Raw genomic sequence first — 25,882 nt, 5'->3', positions numbered from 1 at the left:
GAGGGCGAACACGTCTTGTGTACCGTCGTTGCCGCCTCCGCCACCCCTCCAATCGATGCCGTAGTCGTTTCCCTCGATCCTCAATACAAGGCCGCTATCGCACGTTTCGAACAGTCCCAACTCGCTGCCTCAAACCACCAATCGCCCTTTCGCAGCGCAAACCGCCGCACACCCTACCCCTCCTCTCGCCGCTCTACCCTCCTCGACGCTCTCCATCCCTACCCCAACAGGCTGCACGACTCCACCACCACCTCCCCAAAACTTCGTTTCAGGGAGGCCGCCGACTCCAAGTCACCCTCCGTCTCGTTTGACACCCCGCAGAGGCCCGCCTCGCAGAGGACCAAGAAGCGCAGAAACCACGAGGTCTCCCCGCTCCCACCGGCCGTCGAGGCCTTTGTAGAGGACACACATATCAAGCCCTCCGCCGCTCCCGCCCCGCATCCCATCCGTGTCGGCCGCGTCTACGTCCACTTCTCCGGCCGCGACAGACGCCTCGACCGATGGGTCCACGCCGCCGAGTTGCGTCGTGCCACTGAGTCAGCTGTGGCGGAGGCCGCGTCTAGTGTCGTCGATAACACCCTCGTCGACAATGCCGTCCAGGCAGAGTTTGCCGTCGCCGAGACCGGCAAGAGGCACACGCTCAAGCTCACCAGGGCCAGGCGGAGGCAGTACGAGGAGATCAATCCGGTGAGTGAGAGGGAGGTTGGCAGCGAGGCTGCGGCCCGCTTGGAGAAGGCGCGCGAGGAAATGACAAAGGTCAGGAATATTTCTTCCATTGTCCTTGGTGAGGATCATATTGATGCATGGTACTACTCACCGTATCCTGGCAAGTATGGAGAAGTCGACAAGCTCTACATTTGCCGTTATTGTCTCAAGTACACTCGATCAGAGCGGTCTTATGTCAAGCATTGTACCGCGTGCACGTGGATCGGACCCCCGGGTCTGCTCATCTACGAAGACTCGTCGCGGCAAGTTGCCGTCTACGAATTGGATGGTCAAGTTAGCAATGACTACTGCCAACGACTGTGCCTACTGGGCAAGCTTTTTCTAGACCACAAGACCTTGTATTTTGACGTCAGCCCCTTTCTGTTCTATATCGTAACAATAGAGGATGTGATGGCTGGGTTCTTCTCCAAGGAGAAGCCCGCTTGTCATTCCGACTTCAATCTGGCATGCATTTTGACACTTCCACAGCACCAACGTAAGGGTGTTGGAAGATTTTTGATATCTTTGAGTTACGAGTTGACGAAGAGGGAGGGTAAAACCGCGTCTCCTGAACGCCCCCTTTCCGACCTTGGACAGCTTTCGTACCGTAGTTACTGGGCCCATACGATAACTCAATTTCTGCGTAGCAAAGAGGACATGGGAAGGATATCGACAAAGGAAGTAGCAAAAGAGACCGGAATTCGAGTCGCCGATGTCACCTCTTCGCTAAAGTCCATGAGCCTCGTCAGCATGTGGAAGGGGGAGATTCATGCGGATACAAGCGCGAAAGGACTGGACGCCGCCGAGAAAAAGACACGAAAACCGCGACTTCCCCTTCGTCCGGACCTGCTGTCCGTCAAACAGGAAAGAGTAGAGGCATTGAATGTAGCAATTGCAGCACGGTCAAGAAGACGGAGGCCGCGAAAAGACAGCGAGAACTCTAACCTGACTGCAATGCAGTCGACATCTGACGTAACTAAGGAAAGTCAAGCAAAACTAACTTGTCATCAAGTCTCCACTTTAGGGCAATTCATTCAAAGTTATTGTATAGAGGAGCTGAAGGCTCCTCTCGACTCAGATATTGGCGTGCCTTCAGCACAACTAGAACAGCTCGGCACAAGTCTTGGCATGAGCATGAAGCAATGCCGCATTCAGCTGATCAAAATGGCAGAGGCAAGACAACGTCTAAGGCGTAACACAGGATCGCCGATGCGGTTTTTGAAGAGTCCGCGTTCGAACGAGGTCACGTTTCGAGAGCAGAGTGTGTCACCGTATCCGAGAGCGAGAAGAGAGATTTTTAAGGATGAAGACGACGCAGTGTTCGTCGAAGGTTCTTCACCTATGTGGGCTAGTAGCACCAGAAGGTTTCAAAATGGGTTTACCCACCGGCATGGAGCAATGCTAGTTCGTCATCCAGTTAGCGCCAACGTTGGATCAGAGGCATTATACACGTCAAGTTTTACGCACGGGGCTGATGAGAACGGAGTATCGGATATTCTTGTGAAAGACACACTAGGGGATGGCCTTCTCAACGGCTTGTCGGAAGGAGAGGAGGCCTTCGGTGCGAGGTCGAGAAGGGGAGTGAAACGTCAACGAATTCGGTCAAGAAAACACGATACCGAGGTTGTGGCGATTAACTCCCCGTCTCCGTGAGCTTACGGAGCGTATGTCGTGTTGTAATGAACAAGGGCTAACGGCGTCCTCTCGGATGTGTCTTGCACAAGAATATCACTGAGCCATCGTTGTCATCGAACCTGTGAGATAAAAAGTTGTGTCGTATGCCGTTGGTACTCTTTACTCTTGAAGCATAGGCGTTCCTGTATCAGTTGCTATGTTCGTTGCTATGCAGGTGTAAAAAGTGAAAGACTAGCCGAGTTTGAGTGTTTCCGGGAAGCAAAAACTAGTCCTCTACACGACAGCATAGACCAACTTAGTGTTGATTTCAACAAATGCGCATGACCCGCCATGAGAACGCACACTCCGAACTGGATGGCACGTAAGCAAAGCGCAGACACCAAAGAAGCGAAGCACCGATCAAAACTCGAAAGCGAGGACACACGCCGTTTACCCGTCTGTGCTACGCGTAACCTACATGCACCTGCGCAGCATGCAGCGCGTCCTCGCGTTCCCTTCCCATGCGAACAGTCAGGCGTCTACTTGTCCGAGGAGTTGGGTCCGCGCTTCTTGCCGGGGCCAACGACGGCGTTGACGTAGCGACGGTTGTACTTGAGGCGCATGGCGGCGCGGCCGCGGGGCTTTTTTGGCTTCTCCTGCGGCGCGACCTTCGGCGTCTGGCCGCGTACCTTTCCGGCGCGTGCGAGCGATCCGTGAACCTTACCTGCGCAGGGGGAGGGGTCGTGGAGGTTGGTCAGTGCTCTGCGCGAGTGGACGACGTGGGTTTGCAGCGGGGGGGGGGGGGGGGGTCTTCGAAGCGGCGCGCTGGCGGATCAGACGGAGCAGCTTGGAGCCTGGTTGGGTAACGCGTGTGCACGGAGGGAAAGCGGAGTGCGTCGGACGCAGTGGCGGTGGATCACTTACCCATGGTGGTGATGCAGTTGTGGCTGTGCGAAGGACGGGGGCGAGAAGCTAAAGACTGGGCGGGGAGGGCGGGGAGGGCGGGGAGGTCGGATGTATACAAGGTGATTCTGTTGAAAGGTGTGCAGCGCTGGTGACGGGCTCCCGGCGGCGACCAATGCCCGGATCGGGATCGGGGTGACGCAAGCGGAAACGAGCGAATGGATCCCAGAGCGGAGTCAGTCGTCGAGTGTGCGCCGCACCGGATCATTGAGTGAATCAGCGCGTCAGTAGGGGTCCACAGCCGCGTGTGCCACGTGTACGACGAGGACACAGTACGCCGCGCAAGGTAAGCGAGAGACAACCAGCAACGCAGCGCGGGAATTTTGACTGGGCCGTATCCAATGAGCACGTGAGGGAGGCGTGGAGCCGAGTCTCCCGCGCGCTGAGGGAGCACACGGGCGGCGGCAGCGTTGTCGGGGCGCGCCATGTCGGAGATTGCTTCCCGCCCCGCACTGGGCGACGGCGAGGCGCCGTCAGGGGCCGCGCGGCGTCTGCTCGGCCGGTGGCATTAGGGGATTTCCGCGCTGTATCACACGGCGGCGTTGCGACAAGCAGCCCCGCGCGAGCCGCCGTTAGCTTGGAGCGCAGCGCGGCGGCCACGCGCGGGCGGCTTCAGTTAGCATTGGAGCGCAGGTTTCAGTTAGCATCGGAGCGCGGCGGAGAGGGTTGCGCGCGGGGCGCAGGCGACATGGATGGAAAGAAGACGTGGCACGGCGGCGCGGGAGTGGCAGCCAATGGGGGGCGGCGCGGCGGGCGGCACGGGGGGGGGGGTTTCCACTGGGCCTCTGGAAGCAGGGAACGGCGGGCCGGGCGTTGGGCAACCACAAGGAGTGTGCATAAATTTAGATGTAGCGGTGCTGCAGGTGGGGGAGGGAGATGCGGCTCGAGAGGCGAGGCGCCGCAAGCGATGCGGTATGCGAAGCAATGCCGGGGGGTGTGGAGGCTTTGGGCCGGCGTGGAGGATGGGTGCGAGACGGTACAGAATGTGTAGTGCCTGTGCCTGTGCATGAATACAGCCACGCCGTGGAGGTGTGTGCAGAAATCTGGGCGCGAGATAAAACCCCCAGCAATGCGTTGCCCAGGGCCCGGAGTTATGTCCCAAAAAGCCCGGCGCATGTCATACCTGCGGCGCTTCGACCTGCGCGTCTCTCCGACCTCCTCATTTGCCGCTGCGCCTGTGGAAGAAGGACCCTGACACGTCACCGCAACCCTAATCCTTCCCTTCTCACACCCCGTGGAACTATAAACTATGCCCACCCACCCACCTTCTGAGAGCTTTCCACTCGCCCCCTCGCATTCCCCTCTTTACTGACACCATACCCCTCCCTCCCCCCCCCCCCCCCCCCAATTGCTGCCGTCTGTCCCAACTGCTTATAAACCTCCCCCCCTCTCCCTCCCCCGCCCCCAATTGCCGTCACAGCTCGCCTTCCACTCCAACTACCGTCCCAACTAAACCCTACCCACACCATGTCGTCCTCCCGATACGCCCATATGCTCCTGCGCGCGCGCCCGGCCCTAGGCGCGCTGGCCCCCCGTGTCACAGCGTCCGTCGCGCACCCTCTGTCCGCCGTCGCGTCGCGTTTCGCGCCTACTGCGTCATGTGCCCCTGCCTCCCGCTTCGCCCGCTTCCAGCAGACCATCGCGTCTGCCGTGGAGGAGCCGCCGGCCGTGGAGGAGCTGCCGGCCCCCGAGCCGCATCAGACCTTCCTGGAGAGCGTAGACCTCTTCTTCCAGCGCGCGGCCCACCTCACCAACATCAGCCCCGGCCTGCTGGACATCATCCGCGCCTGCAACTCCGTCGTCGAGTTCCAGTTCCCTATCAGGAGGGACGACCAGTCCACACAGGTCCTCACTGGCTATCGCGCACAGCACTCCACACACATCCTCCCCACGAAGGGCGGCATCCGCTACGCAGCCGATGTCAGCTTGGAGGAGGTTAAGGCCCTTGCCGCTCTCATGACTCTCAAGTGCGCGCTTGGTAAGTAGCATTCCCATCGCTTATCGGCCCCGTGCGCTTGCTGCCATGCTGCGTTCACAAACAGCGCGATTGACACTGTTGTTTTATACTTTGTTTGTGCGTTCGTCCTCGGTGCAGTCGAGGTACCATTTGGAGGAGCCAAGGGTGGTGTTTGCATTGATAGGCGCGATTATTCCATCACTGAAATTGAACGCATTACGAGGAGATTCACTCACGAACTGCACGCAAGGAACCTTATTGGCAGCGGCAAAGATGGTATGGCATCACATTTCGTCGGTCTGTTCAATTCCAGCGGATATTGTGTACCAAACAGATTCTTACATAAGTCCTCTTCTTACCTCATTTTGCGTAATAGTCCCCGCCCCTGATTATGGAACAGGACCCCAGGAAATGAGGTACGTCATTTACAGTCTTTGCCACCTTATTAGAAACCTATTCTTCTATTCCCCTTAGCTACAGCCCACTAACATAACACTCTTGCTGCATGCTGCTCGTCACTCTGTTCATCACACAGTTGGATCAGGGACACATTCTCTCAACTGAATCCTGGTCATATGTTCACAGCTGGGTGTGTGACTGGAAAGCCTGTTGGTCATGGTGGAATCCGAGGGCGCGAAAGCGCCACTGGACTAGGCGTATTTTACGCTATTCGCTCAATTCTCGGCCATGACTCAGCTCTCCGGAAAACCGGCATCGCCTCACCGGGCGTGAAAGGCAAGACGTTTGTCCTTCAAGGATTCGGAAATGTTGGATACTGGTCTGCCAAGTTCATTCACGAAGACGGAGGAAAGTTCATCGCAGTCGCTGAAAGGGATGGTATCCTGTACGACCCCGAGAGGGGAATTTCTATCCCAGCTCTTCAGAAGCACATGCTGGACACAAAGGGCTGCATTGAAGGGTTCACGAACGAGGGGAGCCCTTCTCTATCGATTATTGCCGATCCTTCTATGTTCCTCTCGATCGACTGTGACGTCCTGATCCCTGCAGCCCTGGAGAGTGTCATCCACAAAGACAACGTACATCTTGTCAAGGCGAAAATTATCGCCGAAGCAGCCAATGGTCCTATTACAGCTGATGCAGATGAAATTTTGAACAAGCGGGGCGATACTGTTATCATTCCAGACCTTTTGGCTAACAGCATGGGTGTAAGCTAATTCCAGTCGGCTATCTTTAACTTGGGCGTATTTGTCTTAGGAGAACCTCTGACATTTATTTTGTTTCTTTGACTTGTACAGGTGATGTGTTCGTACGTTGAGTGGACCAAAAACATGACCGGCATGAGGCTGGGGCGCCTCACCAAGCGTTTCGAGGAAAGCCACGGCCGTCATTTGGCCAGCATTCTGGAAAGCAATGGCATTTCATTGTCGGGCGATCAAAAGGAAAATATCGTCCTTGGAGCTGACGAGGAAACTCATGTCCGCTCTGGGTTGGAAGACACTATGATTGCGGCAACTGACCAGGTTTTGCAGATCTCCGAGGAAAAGAACTGCTCTTTACGGGATGCCGCATACATCAAATCCTTGGAAGCTATCGCTGATACGTACCGGAGGGCTGGACAATGGCCGTAAGCCGTTGATGCCTTCAGTACTGTGTATTCAAGCATGACTTTTGCCGGCCGTAGGGCTATGGAGGTAGACATACATAAATGATCGTGCGATGCTAGTGCCATCAAGCAACGTGTTCCAACACGAGACTGTCAATATGCTAGGGTACTTCGAGTGGGAGTATTGTAGAATATGGCTAGTTCGAATGAGCATTGTCAGCGTCACCTTTTTTGCTTACGCGCATATGCTTCGTGTCAGACAACTGGGCGAGTTCAGTGGCCATCATATGATATGATTCATATCATCCTTGCGGAGGAGAGGAGATTTTGAGATTGTCAAGTCTCAAGAGGCTTCGCTCGTCCTACAAGGCGCTAACTCCTCAAGTGATCAAATTTCGTCAATTTTGATTCCTTTACCTCCCTCGCTTTCAGACGACAAACTATTTAGAAGACGATGCCCGTTGACTAGTATACAATGTGAAGTAGCATCAGCCATACGCTATTCTCCGAATTTAACCCGTACTGCTCACAGATTTTTCATGCTCACGTCGGCCTGTTCTCAAAAAATTTTCGACGCATCTTATGCAACGCTCTCTATGCGCTCATCGTCGTCTTGAGTGTAGTCAGAGACCGGAGGGCAAGTGCACATAAGGTTACGATCTCCGAAAACGTCGTCGACGCGGGACACTGTGGGCCAGAATTTCTGGTTTTCGACCCATGCGGCCGGGAACGCACCTAGTGCACGGGGGTATTGGCGATCCCACTCTTCCGCAGAAACGATCGCAGCTGTATGAGGTGCATGTTTGAGAGGGTTGTCCTCCTTGTCCATACGACCTTCCTCCACGGCACGGATCTCTTCGCGAATCATGATCATTGCGTCACAGAACCGATCGAGCTCTTCCTTGCTCTCACTCTCTGTTGGTTCCACCATGAGGGTTCCAGAAACAGGCCAACTCATAGTCGGGGCATGAAACCCGTAGTCCTGAAGTCTCTTGGCAATATCTGTTTCCGAGATGCCACAGTTGGACTTGAACGGACGCATGTCGATGATGAACTCGTGAGCCACTCGGCCCTTGCTTCCCCTGTAAAGGACGTCGTATGAGTCTTCAAGGCGCTTGGCCATGTAGTTGGCGTTCAAAATGGCCTGCTCTGTGGCCTCTCGAAGTCCATCTGTTCCCATCATTTTGATGTACATGTAAGAGATTGGTAGAATAGCGGAGGAGCCGAAGGGTGCAGCTGAGACGCACCCTGTTTCAATGCCCTTGTTGTGTACCTTGTCAGGATTCGGAGGGGAGATTACCGGATGGTCAGGAAGGAAAGGAGCAAGCTGCTTGGCAACACCAATGGGTCCCATGCCTGGTCCACCACCTCCATGAGGGATGCAGAATGTCTTATGCAGGTTCAGATGGCATACATCGGCACCAATCTCTCCAGGAGAGCACAATCCAACCTGTGCGTTCATGTTTGCTCCATCCATGTACACTTGACCGCCGTTGTCATGAATGATATCGCAAACCTCCTTAATGGCATCTTCGAACACACCATGAGTGGATGGATACGTGATCATCAGCGATGAAAGATTATCCTTGTGCTTCTCCGCCTTCTCTCGCAGTTCTGCAACGTTCACGTTGCCCATTTCATCAGACGAAACCGTCACGATTTTCATGCCAAGCATCGCTGCCGAGGCTGGATTGGTTCCGTGTGCACTGAGGGGAATGATGCAGACGTTGCGGTGATGGTCTCCACGGCTCTCATGGTATTTCTTGATCGCAAGCAGTCCGGTATATTCACCTTGCGCTCCAGAATTTGGCTGCAGGCACACGGTGTGAAATCCAGTGATGTCAGAAAGATCCTTCTGAAGGTCCTCAAACATCTCGTAGTAGCCCTCCATCTGGTCAGGAGGAGAGAACGGATGTGGACTGCATATTTCCGGCCATGTTACAGGAATCATTTCAGAAGTGGCGTTCAACTTCATAGTACAGGAGCCCAACGCAATCATAGAGTGTGTAAGGGATAGATCCCTTTGTTGCAAACGGTTGATGTATCGCAAGAGCTCGTGCTCAGTGTGCTTCGTGTTGAAGATGGGGTGAGTCATGAATTCAGAAGTACGGGAAGCCTCTCCATATACACTGTCAGTGGACACGGATGATTCCTTCTCAGCAATGGCAGCGATATCGACAGACTTTCCGCTCTGAGCAGCAAACACACCGGCAAGCTTCTCAACACTCTCCAAGCTATGAGTCTCATCGAAAGCGAATGTCAGTTCAGTATCATTCAAGCGGCGGCCGTTGATTTCACTTTCTACCAGGGCTGACATGACTGCATCTGCCTCGGCTGCTGACCCCATAGTTACCTTGACGGTATCGAAGTATTGGCTGGCAGATGGAACGGTGAATCCCATCTCTCCAACTGCGGAACCGAAAACGCGAGCAAGGCCAGCCGTGCGCGCAGCAATCTTTCTGAGCCCAACCGGGCCATGGTAAATGCCGTACATAGCAGCCATGTTGGCAAGCAATGCCTGGGCAGTGCAAATGTTAGATGTGGCCTTGTCGCGGCGGATATGCTGTTCGCGAGTTTGCATGGCCATTCGCAAGGCTGGTCCCCCGTTGGCATCACGGCTGATACCGATAATACGACCTGGGAGCTGGCGCTTGAACTCCTCCTTGGTCACAAAGAAAGCCGCGTGAGGGCCTCCGTATCCCATCGGAACACCAAAGCGCTGGGAGTTACCGACAGCGAAATCGGCACCCATCTCGCCGGGTGACTTAAGAGTTGTGAGAGCGAGAAGATCAGTGGCCATGACAACCTTGGCACCAGCAGATTTGCTTGCCGCGATGAATGGTTCGTAGTCATCAATGGATCCATCAGTGGCCGGGTATTGGATTAGGGTACCGCAAAGGTCCTTGTTCGCAGCGACGTCATATGTCTTGTGGTCACCGACAATGACCTGCACACCAAATCCTTCGGCACGAGTCTTGACCAGATCGATGGTTTGAGGGTGAACGAGCTCACTGACGAAGAAAGACTTCTTCTTTCTACGGGCGATGTTGAAGCACATAGACATGGCTTCCGCGGCGGCCGTGGCCTCATCGAGGAGAGAGGCGTTCGCAACTGGAAGACCAGTGATGTCGGCCACCATAGTTTGATAGTTGAGCAGGGACTCAAGCCGGCCCTGGGCAATCTCTGCTTGGTACGGTGTGTATTGGGTGTACCATCCAGGGTTCTCCAAAATATTGCGGAGGATGACATGTGGGGTGAGAGTGCCATGGTAGCCCATGCCGATATGGTTCTGGTAGAGCTTGTTCTTGCTAGCCATTGCCTTGAGTTTGGCTAAAGCCTCGGTCTCGGAAAGGGCCGGGCCTACCTCTAAGTCGCGATTGTTGCGAATGGAAGACGGAACAGTCTGGTCGATGAGCTGATTGATGTCCTGCAAGCCGAGGAACGCAAGCATTTCTGACACGTCCCTCGAGGTGTTGTTATGCCTATTCGCGAAGGAGTCCGTGGCGCTGAAGAGCTCCGGGACAGCGGAGAAGGTGCGAGCGTATTGGGACAAGTTGGAAAAGGATGAACGCGTCGGGACGGATCGCGAGAAGAATGACGAGGCGTAGGAGGAAGACGCCGGAAGCGAGTTGGCAAAGCTAGATACCCTAGGGGCGACAAGGAGCCCGGCGCGACGCCCGACGGAGGCGAGGGAGCGGAGGGCGGCCATTGGGTTCTATCGTTGTTCGGGGGAACTCGAAACAATAGAGGATGGTTGGGACAAGAGAGAAGCGGCCTTGGTCTTCGAAGAGAGGGTTCGTTTCGAGACGAGGGTAAAGTGAAGACTAATGACGATTCTGCGGAGTCAAAAGGGACAAGGATGGGCAGAGGGATGACTTAAACCTTATGTAGATGTTTGTGCTGAGAAAAGATGGGAAAAAGTCGAGGTGCGGTGGTCGAGGGAGGTCCGAATCATGAGGCTGAAAACGGCGAGGGAGCCACTGTTTGGCTCTTTGTGTATCTCCACGGCACACTGACAGGCGCATGCGCTTCGGCAGCGGAAGGGGGATATTTGATGGGCGTTGAGTGGCGATGCAACCTGAGCCGCGAATGGCAGTAGACTGGTGTACAGGAATCTCACGCTGCGCCTGGTGAGCATTATGAGCCGGTCGTTTGGACGTGGCCCGCCGCCACATTGTTCATGGCCAAACCATTGGCTGTTCTGAGTAGTTCACGGGACAGTGCCGATTGGATTTTCGATCTTTTGTATGCGCGGATTTTCGGGGGCAGGAGCTTGAAACGCGCGTGTAGCAAGGGAGAGTGAGGTTTTCGGCTCTGCTCCCGCCACTTGTTGCTTCTTGGTTAGTTAGATGTACAACATATGCGAGCGGTGTAGCCAGCGGGGCTCTGGGCATCACAAGGAGCGGGGATAGCTGGCGCTGCCTTGCACATGCACTCGTTGCTTTGATTGTCACGAGTAGCAGTGTGCACATGTCGGCAATCGTATCTGGTGATCGTACAGGGTGTCTGCTGGGCGCTGACGATGACGACAAGAGGTTGTACTGTACCCAGACATTGCAACCCCACATCTAGACCAAGTCTCGCCACGCTCTATCTCCTTTTTTGAGGTGGGGACATACGGGGCCTTTCTATGCACTCGACTCACTAAGATTACATTTAGTAGTCTCGATGTGTGTCGCTGATACTGCCCTATCTTACCCACTGTATACTGTATCCCTTTCCGGAAAAAGGGATTAGCCTTCCTCATTCGTCTTTGCTGTTGCCTTCGGGAGCTGTAAGATATGAAAATCAAGCCTCCAGGTACTTACAGGTGGAAATACTTCTTCTGCTTCTCGGTGACACTGTACGCCCCAAGGGCCCTTGCCATTAACTCCCCGAGGACATATGCACGGGAGTAGCCGCCGCTCGCAGAGTCGAGTGGAGAAGATGCAAGCCAATTTGGCTGTGCAAAGGGTATCTTCTAGATTCTGCAGATAGGAATGTACATTTACCGTTTCCGAGAAAACGCAGAAAGTGCCTTCGTTCACTTCCTGCGGGTTTTCGATGGCGCCATTAACTTGCCAATCTGAGTACAGTTGCGCGTCCTTCCGATCTTTTCATCGCTTTCACATTTTTCATCACGAACACACAAGTGACGTCTTTCTCCCGCCGCCATGCGGGATGCACACGCCATACTCCGATAACCCATCTTTCTCGATGCGGATAGATTCTGGCCCGCATGGCGCGCAGAGTGTCGAAGGACTGTGAGGGTCGTGCACGCCAACTAAACATATTTGGCCCGTGGGGAATAGGCATCAACGTTATTCACTAAGCGCGCTACATGCTCATCACTTGCCCTTTCCGCTTCTCAAACAACAATTTCCACTCGGCGGCAGAGGCTGCGGAGAGAACAGACCCCGTGATTAAGCACCGAACCGTTTTCTGTAAAGATGCGTGGTCCATTCATCCTCACCCAAGAGTGAATTACCATTCGACATTGTCATCGGCGGTAGGGCTACGGCCAGTCGCCATCAACCCAAGGCGACCCTCCCAACAGAAGCGAAACCAACCTGAATCACAAATTCCCAACAGCTGCAGCCCGTTTTTGGATAAGCCGCATCCCACATGCATCTGTTTCCGCTCTTTCCACGCTATCTCCTCTGCCGCACGGCCGCACGGACGCTACGAGGACACACTCGTCAAGTTTCCATAGCTCATCGCCATGCGCTTTGCATTTGCATTTCGCCTCAAAACCACTCAGGGCTGGGCATGTCTGCACTGCGTATTGCGCCACAAGCGCAGTACTAAATTAGAATTTGTCGAATCTAGTATTTTCGTTTTTTCTTGGGCCACATCCTCACGTTGGCATTCCGCAGGCATCGCGTCACGCCAACTGGCGCCTACGACTTTGGAGGCCGCAGCGCTTTTAGTCCATTGCGCTGGCGCCAGCGGCGCACCACCTAAAGCACGATGTACTTTTGGCAGGCCGAAGCCATTTGCACAACTGCCCATCCACCTTCGCCATCAGAGCTCCTCCCCTTCCCGTGAACCCACACAACCCGACCTGTGCCTCTCCACTCACCCCACTAACTCTATTTACGCCTAACTGCTTCCCAGCAAATCCCTCGTAACCCCCTAACTCCAACCCACTCGCGCAATGGCTCCGAACCAACCCCGCCGCCGAAACGACAACTCTTCTGCGTCCGCCAACGCCCCCTCCAATCCAACCCACCCCCCTTCATCGCGCCCGCCCGCCACCTCTGCTTCTCGTCCGCGCCGCGCCCCGAACCGTAGGGCTGCCGCTCACAAGCCCGCCGTAACCGGCACCACCGCCCAGCCCGCCGTCGAAGAGCCCGCGGGTAGCGTGTGTACCATCTGCGCCAACGTCGCGCGCGACTGGGCGGTCGGCAACTGCCCGCATGTCGTGTGCGGGGACTGCTCGCATCGCATGCGCGTCCTCTACGACCGCAAGGCATGCGTCATGTGCCAGGTCGACTTGCGTCAGGTCGTCGTCGTGCCAGTGCGTGTCTACCACGAGGGCATGTCGTTTGATGATGCCGTTGCGCTCCCCGGCGCCTTTCAGGATAAGCCTGTCCAGATGTGGTTCATTGAAAGGACGAGACATCAGCAACTGAAGAACTTTCGAGGCTGGAAGTGCTCGCATAAGCATTGCAATGCGAAGGGGGGGCAGGAATCTGTGTTTGCAAATGCGACCCAGCTTAGGGCCCATGCGAAAACGGAGCATAACGCCTTGTATTGCGAAACGTGCTTTTCAGGGAAGAAGAACTTTGTGTCGGAGATCCAGTTGTACCCTTTGGATGCGCATAAGAAGTTTAGCTCCAGGTTGAAGGATCATTTGAGGAAAAATCATCCGCAATGTAGGTTCTGTCGGCGGTACTATTTGGACGATGAGAAGTTGTACGCACACTTGCAGGAACAGCATGAGGCTTGCAGGATGTGCGAGCGCAACGGCAGAATGCATGAGTACTACCTCAACTTCCAAGAACTGGAAAAGCACTATAGAAAGGAGCACTACACATGTCCTCATGAAGGCTGTCGCGGTGAGGTTTTTGCCACGCACATTGAGCTTCAAGCGCATGAGCATACGAGGCACAGTGACAATACACGTGGTGCACGCCCTCGTGCTCTCACCGTCAACTTGCAACAACTGCACGGAGAGCGTGACCCTCGCCGAAGACGTGCGGACACGCCACAGGATCTCCGGCGAGAACAAACAAGACAGGCGGCACGTCGACGAGCGTTTTTGTCGTCAAATGTCGTCTTTTCCGGCGCTCTCAACTTTGGCGATAGTCCTGTCCCGGCGCCCATCGAGGAAACGCAAAGCACCGCAGCGTCACGCTCGGGACCAGGCTCACGCCCATCTGCATCTAGTGCTCGTTCCTCAACCAACGCAAGGAGTGCTCCCGTACAAGTTCGAAGACCAGACGACGGTCACTTCCACGAGCTTGATCAGCCCCAGGACGAAGAAGAAAGGGAAGCCCGGAAACTTCTTCTAACCAAGACGATGAGGTCATTGGTTGACCCAGCGGCGTATGAACAGTTTCGATTATCGTCCGGTCAATTTCAGAGTGGCCAGATATCCGCAGAGGCGTACTTCGAGGCGGCTACAGATGCTTTCGGAGTCCGATCTGCCGTCAGAGATATTTTACCGGAGTTGGTCGCCTTGCTTCCTGAGCTGGTGCTCAGAGAGCCTTTGAGGCAAGTTTGCTACAGGAAAACAGACACGAAACTTAGTTACTCTGGCAATAGCGCAGGACCTAGTGACGCTGCCAATGCGGCGACAGGCGAAGATGAACAATTCCCTTCCTTGACCGGGGCACCTGTTCCGCGGGCCGCGCCAAAGCCGGTAAGGCGCTTCGGAATGCCGGGGCCTGAAGCTTTTCCGCGACTCGGCCGCGTGAACAAACCCCAAGGAAACGCCTCCTCGTCTTCTTCAACCCAGGCGGCCAGACCGGTGGACATTATTCCAACGCGACAATCTGCACCACAGACCATGAGGCAACCAGCACAGCCTGCCAACGCCAAGACAGCAGTTTCGGTTTTGTTAAAAGCACCGCCTTCGCACGCCAGAATAGGTCAACAGCAGGGAATCTCCGCAGTTCGGGGGGCTAACAATGCTCCAGGGCCGCACTTCTCCTCTGGTTCGTTCCCGGCGCTAGGCCCTGTGGGAAATTCAGCTCCAGCATCGGCTTCAGGAAGAGCAAATCGCGTTGCAGATGGCGCTGGCAGCAGCAGCAGTAACGCTCCGAATCCAGATGTCGCGATGAGGGTTGGTGCGGTGTGGGGAGGAGTATCTGCAAATGCTCACAATGGCGGGGGGAAAAAGCGGGGTCCCGGGAAAGGGAACGGACGTCGGCCAGCATCCCCACCGAAAAGAACAATTCTTACCACGAACGACATCCCAGATATCAGAGCCAGCGGTGGTGCTGGCAACTCGTCTTCCGCGGGTGACGATGCGGATCGACAACCGAGTGGGACTGAACCCGCGGTTGTTGATATTTTGCAAGTCGCCAAAGCTCGGCGAAGTGCTTTGCAAAAAAGCAGTTTACCAAAAGTTGGCGGCAGTGGGTATGGATTTGCATGGGATCGCAAGAGGGCTCAGCAGAAGCGAAAACAAATCAAGGATGACGCAAATCAATCGTCTGGAGGATAAAAGTGACGCTTGCAATAGAGTGTCCTTCTGCATGGTTTTGACACATGTCAGGAGAGGCGAAAGGCAGTGCAAAGTCTATTGAGCAGTGCCGATGCGCGACTTTCGTACTTTGGGAGTCTGAGGGTGGATGCACAGTAGGAGCGACGTACTTCTAGTCACGTAGACGTGCAAATCCGGTACAACAAAGTAAACTGCACTCTAGAACGGTCTCCTTCCACCCTTCCGCGCGACTACATGAAACGACAAGTCTGTGTAAAAGAAACGGGGCTTTACAAGTAATACCGTATAACTTTGTGTCACCGCTTAAAATCCATTTCCTCATGACTAGAGGTCGGCAATGAAAGTTCGCCACACTTCACGTCATTTGTATCTACGGAGTAAGTGCGTATGTTGTTGTGAGACCACTACTGTAACAAAAAGGCCGTGGAAATCCGCTACGTTGCCACGCCGGGCTTCTATCGTAATGGCCCAATTTATTTCCGCTGTTGTACAGTTGTACAAATATTGATATTTGCTTGTGTCGTTTCTATGCAGCACATGCTGCAAACTTGACAATAATTCGAAATTGAAATCTGACCACAGCCTTTTGCACTTCTGTTCACGAGCATCAGTATCGACCGCACCAAAGCCCTCTGCTCGCTCTAGCCATAGAACACTTGACCGAAATGGCATCAGAACAACTTGACGATGTCGAGAAGATTGTGCGGATGACGGAGTGGAATGAACAGGAACCATGGGAGTGTTCTGAGAATGAGGAGTATTCAAAGGATAACAATTTGGCTGCGGCGAAACGCTTCATGGCGGCTCAGTCGTTTTTGCTATCATGGAAAGAAGGAAAAGTGCCAACTGGATGGCGACGAGCAAGAAAGATTACGGACTTTAACGGGGAGTACCCGAAGTCAGTCATTGATTCTGCGGAGGATGTAATCAGCGAACGAATCGCTGCGAAAAACATGGAGAAAACCATTAGATTGAACGCCGCAGTCCTCTCACGTGGAGAATCTTCTTCTGAGGCTGCGACGAAGCGACCGCCGAGCGACGTGGCTCTCAACAAGCAGGAAATCGAGAAATTGAAGGCCGAGTTCTCCACTTTCAACCTTCACTTCTTCGAGGCAAAGGGTGCTCTCAGTCGCGCTACTACCGCTATTGCAGACGTCTCTTTCAGGCTTCAAGCGGTGACAGAAATACTCGAGTGAAGAAACTGCCAATTAGAGTCGTTAACCACTTATGCAATGCCACAGGACTAGCCTGCCTTCAAGAAAATGTTTCATATAGAAGCGTAGGGACAGCTCCGTACTTCTTACGTGGCAGGTAGACCGGGGTCATTTCGTCCAAGATAGATCAAGCGATCACTTTGCGGACACTCACAAATACAAGATAGGATTTCAGGCATAGCGTTCCTGTTATTTCGTTTCTGTCAAAAGCCGTCTCTGGCCGCACGTCTTGGTTGAAGACTTCATTGTCAATCCGTCGCGACATTGATCGCGACGTTACGCTCTGCGAAAAGGAGGATAGAAGCTGTTTTGGTCTTGTCGTGAATGTCTATAGCACTGTAGCGTAAGCACCTCTTTTATTTTAATTTTCCAAGCTGCCGCTCAGATGCTCTTATTTATAAATCCCCTTTCGCACCACGGCAGCCGTTTTGATCCGGGAGAAGGAGCTGATCTCGTTCCTGTTACCAATCTGAACAGGGCCACAAGCACAGCCTTCAATAGTATCTCGATTGCTTATCTCACCCTGTGATTCTTACTAGCCCCTAGTCGGATTATTGGCGGTGTTACTGGTGTGAAAGCATTGCTCAGAGTCCCTGGAAGCCACAGAGGAGAGACGAAGCTTTCATTTGCCCGTACTCGCCGCAACATGGTATTTCTCAATGCTGGCCGACGAGACTGTCTTGAAAAAATGAAACGGGGTGCTATGGTTGGAGGGGCTATCGGCGGGGCTGCATGTGTTGTCTTTGGCACATACGAAGCGGCCCAGATCCGGGGTATTCCTATTTCCCAGGTAAGTGCGATGCATCGTCCACTGTCACTGTCGTCTAGTAGTTTTAAATCCCGGTTCACTGAACAAAAGATGATCTGCAATTCTGCTACCTATTACAAATTGGACAATCCGACCTCCGACTGGACGTAGAAGGCCGGCTTAGTGCTTCGGAATTCCGTCGGCGGAAGTCTGCTCTTCGGTTTTTTCCTGGCCATCGGAAGCGGAATCCGGAGTTGCGGCTCAAGGGAACGGGTCTAGTTAAAACTTCAATGGTTATTCCTCTGTACAGCATGTCGCTGAGGCAAGGTCATTTGCACTACTTTCAATCCTTCCCGAGTTGAACTCAGAAATGCGCGAAACGCGTCCGCTTGCATCCTGTAGTCTTGAGAATTACAAGAAGATCTATCGGGTAGCCAGATCGCCGATCAAACACGGCTACACGAAAACTTCCAAGGACAGTTCTGCAAACAACAGTTTATCGGCTATTTATCAAGCGGCTTCCGAGGTGGCCCGTGTTCTGATAGCTTGTACACAAGTTCTTAATTGGATCTTTCTCTTCATTAGCGTTCGAGCACTTCGTTCCCGTCTGCTCAGGTTTTGTCTTTCGTTCACGTAGCCGTACAAGAGCGACGCCTTTCTGCCTGGCCAGAGCCTCTTCAAATGCCCCAGCCTGGGCTGCACAGACCCGCAATGCCGTCCTGCATACAAGGCTCGTAGAGTGAGTTTTGACCGCGATTGGAACGCTGTTCAAAAAGGCTGCCATATCATGATAGTCTCGACAGCAGAGGCAGTACCCTTCAATCAGGATCTCGCAGTTCATTCCTGTTGCTGATGGACATGCGATGTCCTCTTCGAATGCCTCAACAATGGCTCCGCCATTTTGTGCTGTAGGGCTCATCCCACGGCGTGCATACTGAAGCGGATGAAAAAAGAATCGTTCCCAGCCCCTTGCTCACGTAGCGTAGTAGTGACAGTCTGAAAAAGGGAACGTCTTTTCTGGAAGAGATTTAGCAGTTAACGTCCAGTGTGTTCAGGACGCCTGCTTCTACAAGCTGCTGGAGACGCTTTCTTTTCTGAACGGATGTGCTTTGGTATCTCACGTGGTTTTGAGTTTTCGCGCCTGTCTTTGCATCTATTTCCGTTCATGACTTGAAGCTAACGTTTATGTTTTATTGAAGAGCGCCTCCACTGGTGTCATGCCACCCGTGCCAATGCCTCGGAAGCCTGTCACAAGCGCAACATAACGCAAAAGATGGCGAGATGTCGCAACCGAGACACCTGGATGAGATGCCAGATTTTGGAAGAAAGTCAGAAGCGCCTCTAAGAAGCCTCCCATGCAGTTTTGCACAGAGTGGGATGATCGCATTTTTAGTAGTCATATTCGATGATCACGAACATGGACAACTTGTATCATTTCGGAAGCGATAGTTCAGACTACAGTAGCTTTAAAGGAAGCCGTGTTCATAATGCTCTTCGTTTCGCATCCATTAATCCAGTTTAGGGATAGGCGTAGCGTCAAACTAAAAGAACCTGAATGTGCAATTAATACGTTATTCAAACCAGTTCTCATTTTCGCTTCTCTTCTGTCGTCTCACTGGTCTACCCACTAGTATTGATAGTGGAGAGGCGTGAACTTCCATGATGTGAGAAGTTGTCTTGCACGCTGCCAAATTACGTCGGAACGTGTAGGAGTCTGTCCCTCAGCGGCCGCCGTAATCTCGACGCGGATAAGATGCGTTCGGATAGTGTCGCTGCACACGAGGGTCTGGGCTGACAGCGCGATCTCAGTCCAAGCTGAGACGAGGGAAGACGTTGTCAGGTAGCGGAAGCGGTGGTGAGTGTAGAGACGCGTGGGGGATCGAGGCTCTACGCTTCGGCGCAGGTAAAAGTAAAGTGACGATGGTCAGTCTTTACTTAGTTCCCTCTTGCCCTCGCTAGATCGAGAGAGGTGGTAGTCGCAGGTATATAATCGGACGGCGGCGCTCGTGGCTGAAAGCCACGAGCCGAAAGGCGAAAATAGAGTGGTGTCCGGTACTGTACAGGTACTGTATAGATACTGTACAGAGTGGCCGGCTCCACTCCATCGACACTCCCCCCTTTCGCTGCATCTCGTCCGATAAATGCGACTCCTTAGCGCTTTGAGTCTCAAAAGGAGTCAAGATGAGTACCCATGTTCACTTCTGCAATGACGGAACCGGTTTCAAGTGCACTGCAAATTTCAGATGAGAAAAAAATTACCTGAATGGTCGTTAAAATATCAGTATAAATGCAGACCAGAATTCGATGCGCAAATATTTTCTCATCAACCTGCCTTGTTCTTTCCACTCGACAGCCTGATGACCCAACTTGGATTCTCATGCTTAAGCTCCAGTTAGCTTTTAAATCATCCTTCGGGGTGACGGCTCTGTGTCGACGTGGTGTGAAAGCTTGCCTTAACTAGTCCCGCCTGATAAGTTCACGAGGGTTTTATACCTGGAGGGGCACTCTCTGGCATTAAAAGCTGATCACCCGAGCTCACAATGCACATTAGTGCGTGATGCAAGTTACACAGAGTCGGGCATCTGAGAAATTCTAATGGCGAGGGTGTCTGAGATGGTCTCTCTGACAATCCATTGTTCCGGTTTGATCTCTAATGTAGATGTAGTTAGCACTTTCAATAAACTGCTTTGTTTCATCCTTTTTGTGAGACCATCTGCAATATTATCTCCAGACCGCACAAAGCTAATATCATCAATCTCGAACTTGCGGTATCATCCGCGCGCGCAAGCAATATCGAGCATTAGTCTCTTTTCCGATGTGCGGCTTCCTTTGCTGATGATGTCGAAGAGGCTCTTGCTGTCTGTGAGCAACTGTACAGCAACCTTTTTCCTTCCAAGGAGCTTCTCCAATTCTTTCGTCAGTGTATACGATGCATCGAACAAATCGCTAAATGCAATTAGCTCGGCTGCGAGTACCGATCTTGTAACACGTCTAGCCTTGTAGGACTTGTACATGACTGGTACGACATTAGAGGACGCATCGGCGAGAAAAACAATATATCCGAGCTGTGACGTGTGGTCACGATTAGAGGCAAAAGATGCATCAGAGTATCCTACGACTTTGATTGTGTTCTTTTGCAAGTTTGGGAACCTAATCCTCACAGTTTGATCTGTAGAGTACTTGATTACCCGGTTTTTATTCTTGACAATTGTTTGACGTTCTTCCATAAAATGTTCTCTCGTAATCTGCGTGAGTTGCGATATTTCGAATATGCAATCCGGTCGAGTATGCGAAAGCCACATTAGCTTCATTCAAACAGACGCAAATGCGGAGAAATGACAGTCGTCCGGGAGCATTCGAAGCTGTCTGGCGTATTCTACTTGGTCAAGTTGCAATGTATTCGCTTGATCCTTCGATATCAGGAAACCAGTAAACCGAAAAGGTATATTCTGATCCTTGGCCATTTCGAATCGCTTCCCAGTGAGGGCGCAGAGTTTATGGAACCCAAGGGTTCCAGTTCGTAGCATATCGTCCACATAGTTCGCAGAAAGTCCTTCAAGATGTCCCTGGGTAATGCGACTGTAGCATCCAAGGTCAGTGCGGAGCGTCTCCATGCCGAGATCCTGTCGGTGGTGTGCATCTAGGGTGTCATGCCACATGTCTCCTGATTCCCCAAGGCCATACAGGCCTCGTAGGAGAAGCAGTGCCTCATTGTTTGACAACTCAAATTCAGGGGCGGCATTACGAATGTATATTTTGCGAGCGAGGGGCTTTGAAGATTGTAGATACGCTTGTGTTACGTCGGAGGACCAAACCTTGAAGCCGTAGATCGCGGCCAATGCTATAACGAGACGTACGGTAGAGGGTTGTGCAGATTGCGACGAGTGCACGAGAAGCTTTTTGAGCTTATCCCTGTGTCCACCGGCAACGTAACGAGCTTTCCATTTCACCTTATCATCAACTGTGGACTTAATTGATAACACGAAACGCGCGGATAGGACGTTGGCATTGGGAGGAATTTCTTCTTTGAAAATGACTTTGAATGTGCCTCTTTTCATGAGCTGATGTATTTCCGTGCGCTTGGCAGTTGACATTTGCGGGCTAAGGCAACGTGGGTCTCCTCTTTTCAAGACTTCTGTCAAGAGCGTGTGGTGACTATATCGAGAAGACAAAGAGTGTCCAAGATGTTGGAATAGGACACGGGATGCGTCATCAGGACTCAGGTAAGGTTTCACCATGCCTTGACTGAACGGACGAGCCGCTCCTATTTTGCTGTCTTGGAGGAAGACTTGTTTCTTTTCTCGGTCAAGAGCCAAAATTGGAAACGGCCCGATCCACTCTCCAATGCGGTTCTCGACTAACTTCTCACGCCATAGTAGCACGTGCTGTCCAACTTCGAAAACGTAGTTCGTAGCTCTTGGAACTCGATGCCGGAGAGCGCGTTGTACCCGTAGCTTAGCCATTTCTTGTTCCATCTGCTTACGTGCAGTAGTGGCAACTCTAGCACGACTTTCAAGAGATGCGCGTGGGTCTGCCACTTCTGACAGAGTCTTCGTTGATGGATATTCGCCAAAGACGAGCGCGGATGGGACGATGCCTTCGGGTCCGAGGGTGTCATTCATTGCTTTCACAGCCATTGAGAGGAGCGTTGACGCGGAAATGGTCGGGTGGTCAATTCGTAGTTTCCGAAATGTAGATCGGAGAGGCTGGTGGTACCGCTCTCCAATACCAAGACTGGAGTGTGCTCGAATACCTGTGCGCTGAACTTCGACCTTGCTCGACGCTCCGATGCTGGCGAAGAGTTCTCCAAAAGCAGATCCCTGATCAACAAGAATCTTGTGCGGTAGGCCGGTGTACACAGTCGCCCAGCACTCAAGGATGGTGGCCCAAAGTGTTTTGGTTGGCACGTCCGGTACAAATTTGGCGGCACTGAAGTGCGTTCCTTCGTCAACAAGATGGAGCACCGGTCGGTTGTTGAGATACATGATGTCGATTATGAGTCTGTCGTTGAATTTTACGTTCTCAGAACCGAAAGATACTTTGAAGCGGGTTGGGGCGGCTTGTATTCGCTGGCATGGATCGCAACGGCGTGTCAGATCTTTGAGAGTGTCCAAAGTGGAGGCGTCCAAGTCTTCTGGTCTTGTCTTCTTCAGTAGTTTGTGGAGTTTGTCAGCGGATGGGTGACAAAACTGCTGATGCAACTTTCGGAGTTGTGTTTGAGAAAAATGGCAAGAGGTCGCAAGGGACATTGGGGCGTAGATGTGTTGTGCATATCGTTGAAGGGGAACGCTCCACAGCGTGTCAGTGAGCGCGGAAACGTGTTGTGTTCGCGATTGCAAAACAACGCACTTGTGCAGTTCATTAGTCACGGTATTCGGCGTTAGGGACTGCTGGTCCATGACGTCAAGGCCCATGAGTGCGGGAACGTCAGCTGTCACAACATCCAGTGAGATGTAGATAGGAGGTATACCTGAGGGCGTGGCCAGAGGTAAATCGACTAGCCCGAGTGACTGGAAGACTGCATCGGCGAATTTGAATTTCTTTGGAGACTTGCGTAGGTGCGGGGACTTCAGTTTGTTTTTCGCAAAGATACGCCTCAGTTCGGGTAGGCCGATGACAGAGGTCGGTGCTCCCGTATCAATGCAAAAACCTGGGTTTGCCACTTGCGGTGATGTCAGGGATGATACGAAGACCTGAGAGACAACGCAGTACGTGTCTGTAGGTTTGCGACGTTTTACGGCTGTGCAATGGCCAATGCGAGATGAATTGGGGCGACGATGACTGGGAGGATGTCCTCGTCGCCTCAATGAAAATAATGTTCTTCAGAGAATTGATGGAGGTCTCCGGAGAGCGTGTTCACTGCTTGATTGGATTCCAGTTCGTGCAGAAGGTGCACGTCGGACTCATTAAGCATGAGCTTTTTACTCTCGTCTTCAGATTCGCTCACCTGTGCAGAATGATCTGCATCATCGTCGGCAGTGTGTCGTGAGTGATGAGTTTCTTCAGCGGTAGCGGTCGTGGTTTTCCAATCCAGAATTTCTTGCAGATCGGCAGCAATTTCTTGTACGACATGCACAGCTGGAACGCCATTGCGAATACGGCTTTGGATTCTTGACATCACATTTCCAGTGCGGCAATTGCGGCGAAGATGATCATCAGCTCCGCAGTTACTGCAGCGTAAAATTTTGTTGTCCCTACCGATCGGGGTTTTCTTGGGATGGAAAGATCGTCCAATGGAACGGTTGAAATCACGACGAGGTGGTTCGCGTCCATATCTTTGGTGATTGGTTGGTAGCAAAGTTGAAGTGTCATGCTTGGAATCTTCTTCATGCAACTGAATACCTTCTTGCAAGGCCGTGACAAAGATGTGAAACGTAAATTTCAGGGTTGTGATCTGGCTTATTGCGCGGGATGCCCAAGGGTGTCCCACGACTGCTGCTCTGAGGAACCTTGTCTTGTTAGAATCATGTCGAAATTGTTTCGGGCATTGCGGGGCCAAGGAGTTAATATGATCAACTAGCGACGTCAGGCCGTGGGAAGTCGTTGTAATCTCTTTTTCAGACATGAACTTCTCGATTCTTAGTTTTTCCAATTCAGACTGCACAGCGAGTTGGCGCCCATCCGAGTCATACTCTTGTCTCATCAATTCGCAAAGTGTGTCATAGTTCATATTGTGGTCTGCGTTTTGGAAAAAATGAGTCCGAGCTGGACCAGAAAACGCATTTATGAAAAAGGATGCCTTTTGTACCGGTGAAAACTGCTGTTGCATCGCACAAATGTTGTAGTCCCTTATCGTGAAGTGGATAGATTCCGATATTTTTCCAGAGAATTAGCTGTGACGAAAGTACTGATGCACCCCTGTTGCCTTTTTCGGGTCGTCATAGGTTACGTGTTGGGCGATCTGAGGCTCTTCTTGTGAAAAAGGAGGTCCGATATTCTCTCGGTTTGGTGAAATAGTACGGCTCAATTTTTTAGACGTTTCTTGCGGATCATCCAGCCTAGGAGGCGTAGTGTCGGTCTGAAATTTGGAAGAGCTGATATTGATAGTATCCGCTTTGTAGTTCTCTGCTTCTTTTTCAACCGGGACGTGTTTGGCGATATTCGTCAGAATTTTGATGACATTATGACAGCGATATGCCACCAAAATGTCATGGAGTGACTCAATAGGCAGCTTCAAGGCATTACCAAGCCAAATATGGTTCATCAGTGTCTTGTCAGCTCGAACGGTTGGGTCAAAATTTTTCATCATCTCGTTCGGAACGGTCAACACCTCATAAAATTCGGAAACTTGTCGGAGAACCATCACAGGGAAGCAAGGTTCGCTGAAGTATTTTGTCGAAAAAAAGAGCCGTTCGTGGGAACCAAAGAAGTAATATGTTCAGATATGATTTCTTTGTCCTCTTCTTCGTCAGGGGGATAGCATTCCAAAACAGATTTGGCAGCTTCGATAAGCTGCTTGCCGATGTCGGATTTCGATGAAAAGGTGGTACATCGACGTATTAGCTTTTCGTGTTGAGCCTTCCTTTTTTCGGCATGTTCGAGACTTGGATCGACCGGGCGTTTGGAGCTCTGCGATCTAGTCGTCATTTTCCAGAATCGTGTAACAGCAAATCCGGATTGTCGCTGCACACGAGGGTCTGGGCTGACAGCGCGATCTCAGTCCAAGCTGAGACGAGGGAAGACGTTGTCAGGTAGCGGAAGCGGTGGTAAGTGTAGAGACGCGTGGGGGATCGAGGCTCTACGCTTCGGCGCAGGTAAAAGTAAAGTGACGATGGTCAGTCTTTACTTAGTTCCCTCTTGCCCTCGCTAGATCGAGAGAGGTGGTAGTCGCAGGTATATAATCGGACGGCGGCGCTCGTGGCTGAAAGCCACGAGCCGAAAGGCGAAAATAGAGTGGTGTCCGGTACTGTACAGGTACTGTATAGATACTGTACAGAGTGGCCGGCTCCACTCCATCGACAGATAGGGGCTCCGATGTACTGTAGGCTTCAGTACTGTACTGTAGCCTTGTAAGCTGGGTGGCACTCGTTTGCTAATGTTTTTAGACATGCGGCGACACAAACGACCCCAGTTTGATGCCCGGTCTACAGAGCAGTATTTCCACGGTACCCTTGGGTACAGTATGCGCACAACTATTGCGAAGTGAAGGCTGATCTTGTTTTCGTTAAAAACACTGCAGACGGGCTCTGGATCAGGGCTTTTGGTTGATCCACAAATACCGCATACGTGCCCACCTCACAGCATGGGTACTTCATATCCGTCCTTATTTCATCGCTCATGGAGCGCTAGATCCGAGGTCAAGGTTGCTGAGGCGGGAAAAAGGCGCACATATCTACGGAGCCTGTCTCGGCTCACAAACGTCTCATGGCTAACGTGAACGCTTCGACCGGACTGCTGCGGAAAACGACCCACAGATCCATCCCAAGTCAAGAGAAAAGCCCTCTCAGGCAATGAGCGACTTTTT

The 25,882-nt window shown here is 52.5% G+C and overlaps 8 protein-coding genes; 6 read left to right on the top strand and 2 right to left on the bottom strand.

Annotated features, from left to right (window-relative positions):
* CHC_T00004410001 (hypothetical protein) overlaps window positions 1-2,358 on the top strand; it is a 3,036-nt gene extending 678 nt beyond the window's left edge. Inside the window, exon 1 of the mRNA XM_005716244.1 lies at window positions 1-2,358. This exon is cut by the window's left edge and continues 678 nt beyond it. Within this exon, the coding sequence (XP_005716301.1) occupies window positions 1-2,358 (2,358 nt within the window).
* A 104-nt stretch (window positions 2,359-2,462) lies between these two features.
* CHC_T00004409001 (hypothetical protein) lies at window positions 2,463-3,579 on the bottom strand. XM_005716243.1 is given in 4 exon segments: window positions 2,463-2,858; window positions 2,859-3,043; window positions 3,244-3,490; window positions 3,491-3,579. The coding sequence occupies 2 exon segments, from the start codon at window positions 3,488-3,490 to the stop codon at window positions 2,859-2,861; spliced, it is 432 nt and encodes a 143-aa protein (XP_005716300.1). The 5' UTR covers window positions 3,491-3,579; the 3' UTR covers window positions 2,463-2,858.
* Window positions 3,580-4,702: 1,123 nt separating this feature from the next.
* CHC_T00010235001 (Glutamate dehydrogenase) lies at window positions 4,703-7,219 on the top strand. XM_005716242.1 is given in 8 exon segments: window positions 4,703-4,773; window positions 4,774-5,260; window positions 5,378-5,515; window positions 5,616-5,655; window positions 5,775-6,405; window positions 6,496-6,583; window positions 6,695-6,828; window positions 6,829-7,219. 6 exon segments carry the CDS (start codon window positions 4,774-4,776, stop codon window positions 6,826-6,828), a joined length of 1,518 nt encoding a protein of 505 aa, XP_005716299.1. The 5' UTR covers window positions 4,703-4,773; the 3' UTR covers window positions 6,829-7,219.
* A 14-nt stretch (window positions 7,220-7,233) lies between these two features.
* Window positions 7,234-10,512, bottom strand: CHC_T00009122001 (glycine dehydrogenase (decarboxylating), mitochondrial precursor). XM_005716241.1 is given in 2 exon segments: window positions 7,234-7,383; window positions 7,384-10,512. 1 exon segment carries the CDS (start codon window positions 10,510-10,512, stop codon window positions 7,384-7,386), a length of 3,129 nt encoding a protein of 1,042 aa, XP_005716298.1. The 3' UTR covers window positions 7,234-7,383.
* A 1,611-nt stretch (window positions 10,513-12,123) lies between these two features.
* CHC_T00004407001 (hypothetical protein) lies at window positions 12,124-12,495 on the top strand. Its single transcript, XM_005716240.1, has one exon. It carries the CDS (start codon window positions 12,124-12,126, stop codon window positions 12,493-12,495), a length of 372 nt encoding a protein of 123 aa, XP_005716297.1.
* Window positions 12,496-12,939: 444 nt separating this feature from the next.
* On the top strand, window positions 12,940-15,673 carry CHC_T00004406001 (hypothetical protein). XM_005716239.1 is given in 2 exon segments: window positions 12,940-15,456; window positions 15,457-15,673. 1 exon segment carries the CDS (start codon window positions 12,940-12,942, stop codon window positions 15,454-15,456), a length of 2,517 nt encoding a protein of 838 aa, XP_005716296.1. The 3' UTR covers window positions 15,457-15,673.
* A 448-nt stretch (window positions 15,674-16,121) lies between these two features.
* Window positions 16,122-16,879, top strand: CHC_T00004405001 (hypothetical protein). XM_005716238.1 is given in 2 exon segments: window positions 16,122-16,652; window positions 16,653-16,879. The coding sequence occupies 1 exon segment, from the start codon at window positions 16,122-16,124 to the stop codon at window positions 16,650-16,652; it is 531 nt and encodes a 176-aa protein (XP_005716295.1). The 3' UTR covers window positions 16,653-16,879.
* Window positions 16,880-17,055: 176 nt separating this feature from the next.
* On the top strand, window positions 17,056-18,002 carry CHC_T00004404001 (hypothetical protein). XM_005716237.1 is given in 4 exon segments: window positions 17,056-17,124; window positions 17,284-17,460; window positions 17,590-17,697; window positions 17,698-18,002. The coding sequence occupies 3 exon segments, from the start codon at window positions 17,056-17,058 to the stop codon at window positions 17,695-17,697; spliced, it is 354 nt and encodes a 117-aa protein (XP_005716294.1). The 3' UTR covers window positions 17,698-18,002.
* The last annotated feature ends 7,880 nt before the right edge of the window (window positions 18,003-25,882 follow it).

The sequence above is a fragment of the Chondrus crispus genome, genomic scaffold (genome assembly GCF_000350225.1).
Source record: "Chondrus crispus Stackhouse genomic scaffold, scaffold_23, whole genome shotgun sequence".
NCBI lineage: Eukaryota > Rhodophyta > Florideophyceae > Gigartinales > Gigartinaceae > Chondrus > Chondrus crispus.
This window is presented reverse-complemented; position numbering and strand designations above follow the sequence as displayed.

Coding starts and splice junctions, on each gene's coding strand:
- CHC_T00009122001 (XM_005716241.1), bottom strand. CDS start 10,512: ATGGCCGCCCTCCGCTCCCTCGCCTCCGTCGGGCGTCGCGCCGGGCTC.
- CHC_T00004406001 (XM_005716239.1), top strand. CDS start 12,940: ATGGCTCCGAACCAACCCCGCCGCCGAAACGACAACTCTTCTGCGTCC.
- CHC_T00004404001 (XM_005716237.1), top strand. CDS start 17,056: ATGCTCTTATTTATAAATCCCCTTTCGCACCACGGCAGCCGTTTTGAT. Junction 17,125..17,283: donor CGGGAGAAGGAGCTGATCTC/GTTCCTGTTACC, acceptor CACAGAGGAGAG/ACGAAGCTTTCATTTGCCCG. Junction 17,461..17,589: donor GGGGTATTCCTATTTCCCAG/GTAAGTGCGATG, acceptor GACTGGACGTAG/AAGGCCGGCTTAGTGCTTCG.
- CHC_T00004405001 (XM_005716238.1), top strand. CDS start 16,122: ATGGCATCAGAACAACTTGACGATGTCGAGAAGATTGTGCGGATGACG.
- CHC_T00010235001 (XM_005716242.1), top strand. CDS start 4,774: ATGCTCCTGCGCGCGCGCCCGGCCCTAGGCGCGCTGGCCCCCCGTGTC. Junction 6,406..6,495: donor TTTTGGCTAACAGCATGGGT/GTAAGCTAATTC, acceptor TGACTTGTACAG/GTGATGTGTTCGTACGTTGA. Junction 6,584..6,694: donor TTTCGAGGAAAGCCACGGCC/GTCATTTGGCCA, acceptor CTGGGTTGGAAG/ACACTATGATTGCGGCAACT.
- CHC_T00004407001 (XM_005716240.1), top strand. CDS start 12,124: ATGCTCATCACTTGCCCTTTCCGCTTCTCAAACAACAATTTCCACTCG.
- CHC_T00004409001 (XM_005716243.1), bottom strand. CDS start 3,490: ATGATCCGGTGCGGCGCACACTCGACGACTGACTCCGCTCTGGGATCC. Junction 3,044..3,243: donor CAACTGCATCACCACCATGG/GTAAGTGATCCA, acceptor CCCCCTGCGCAG/GTAAGGTTCACGGATCGCTC.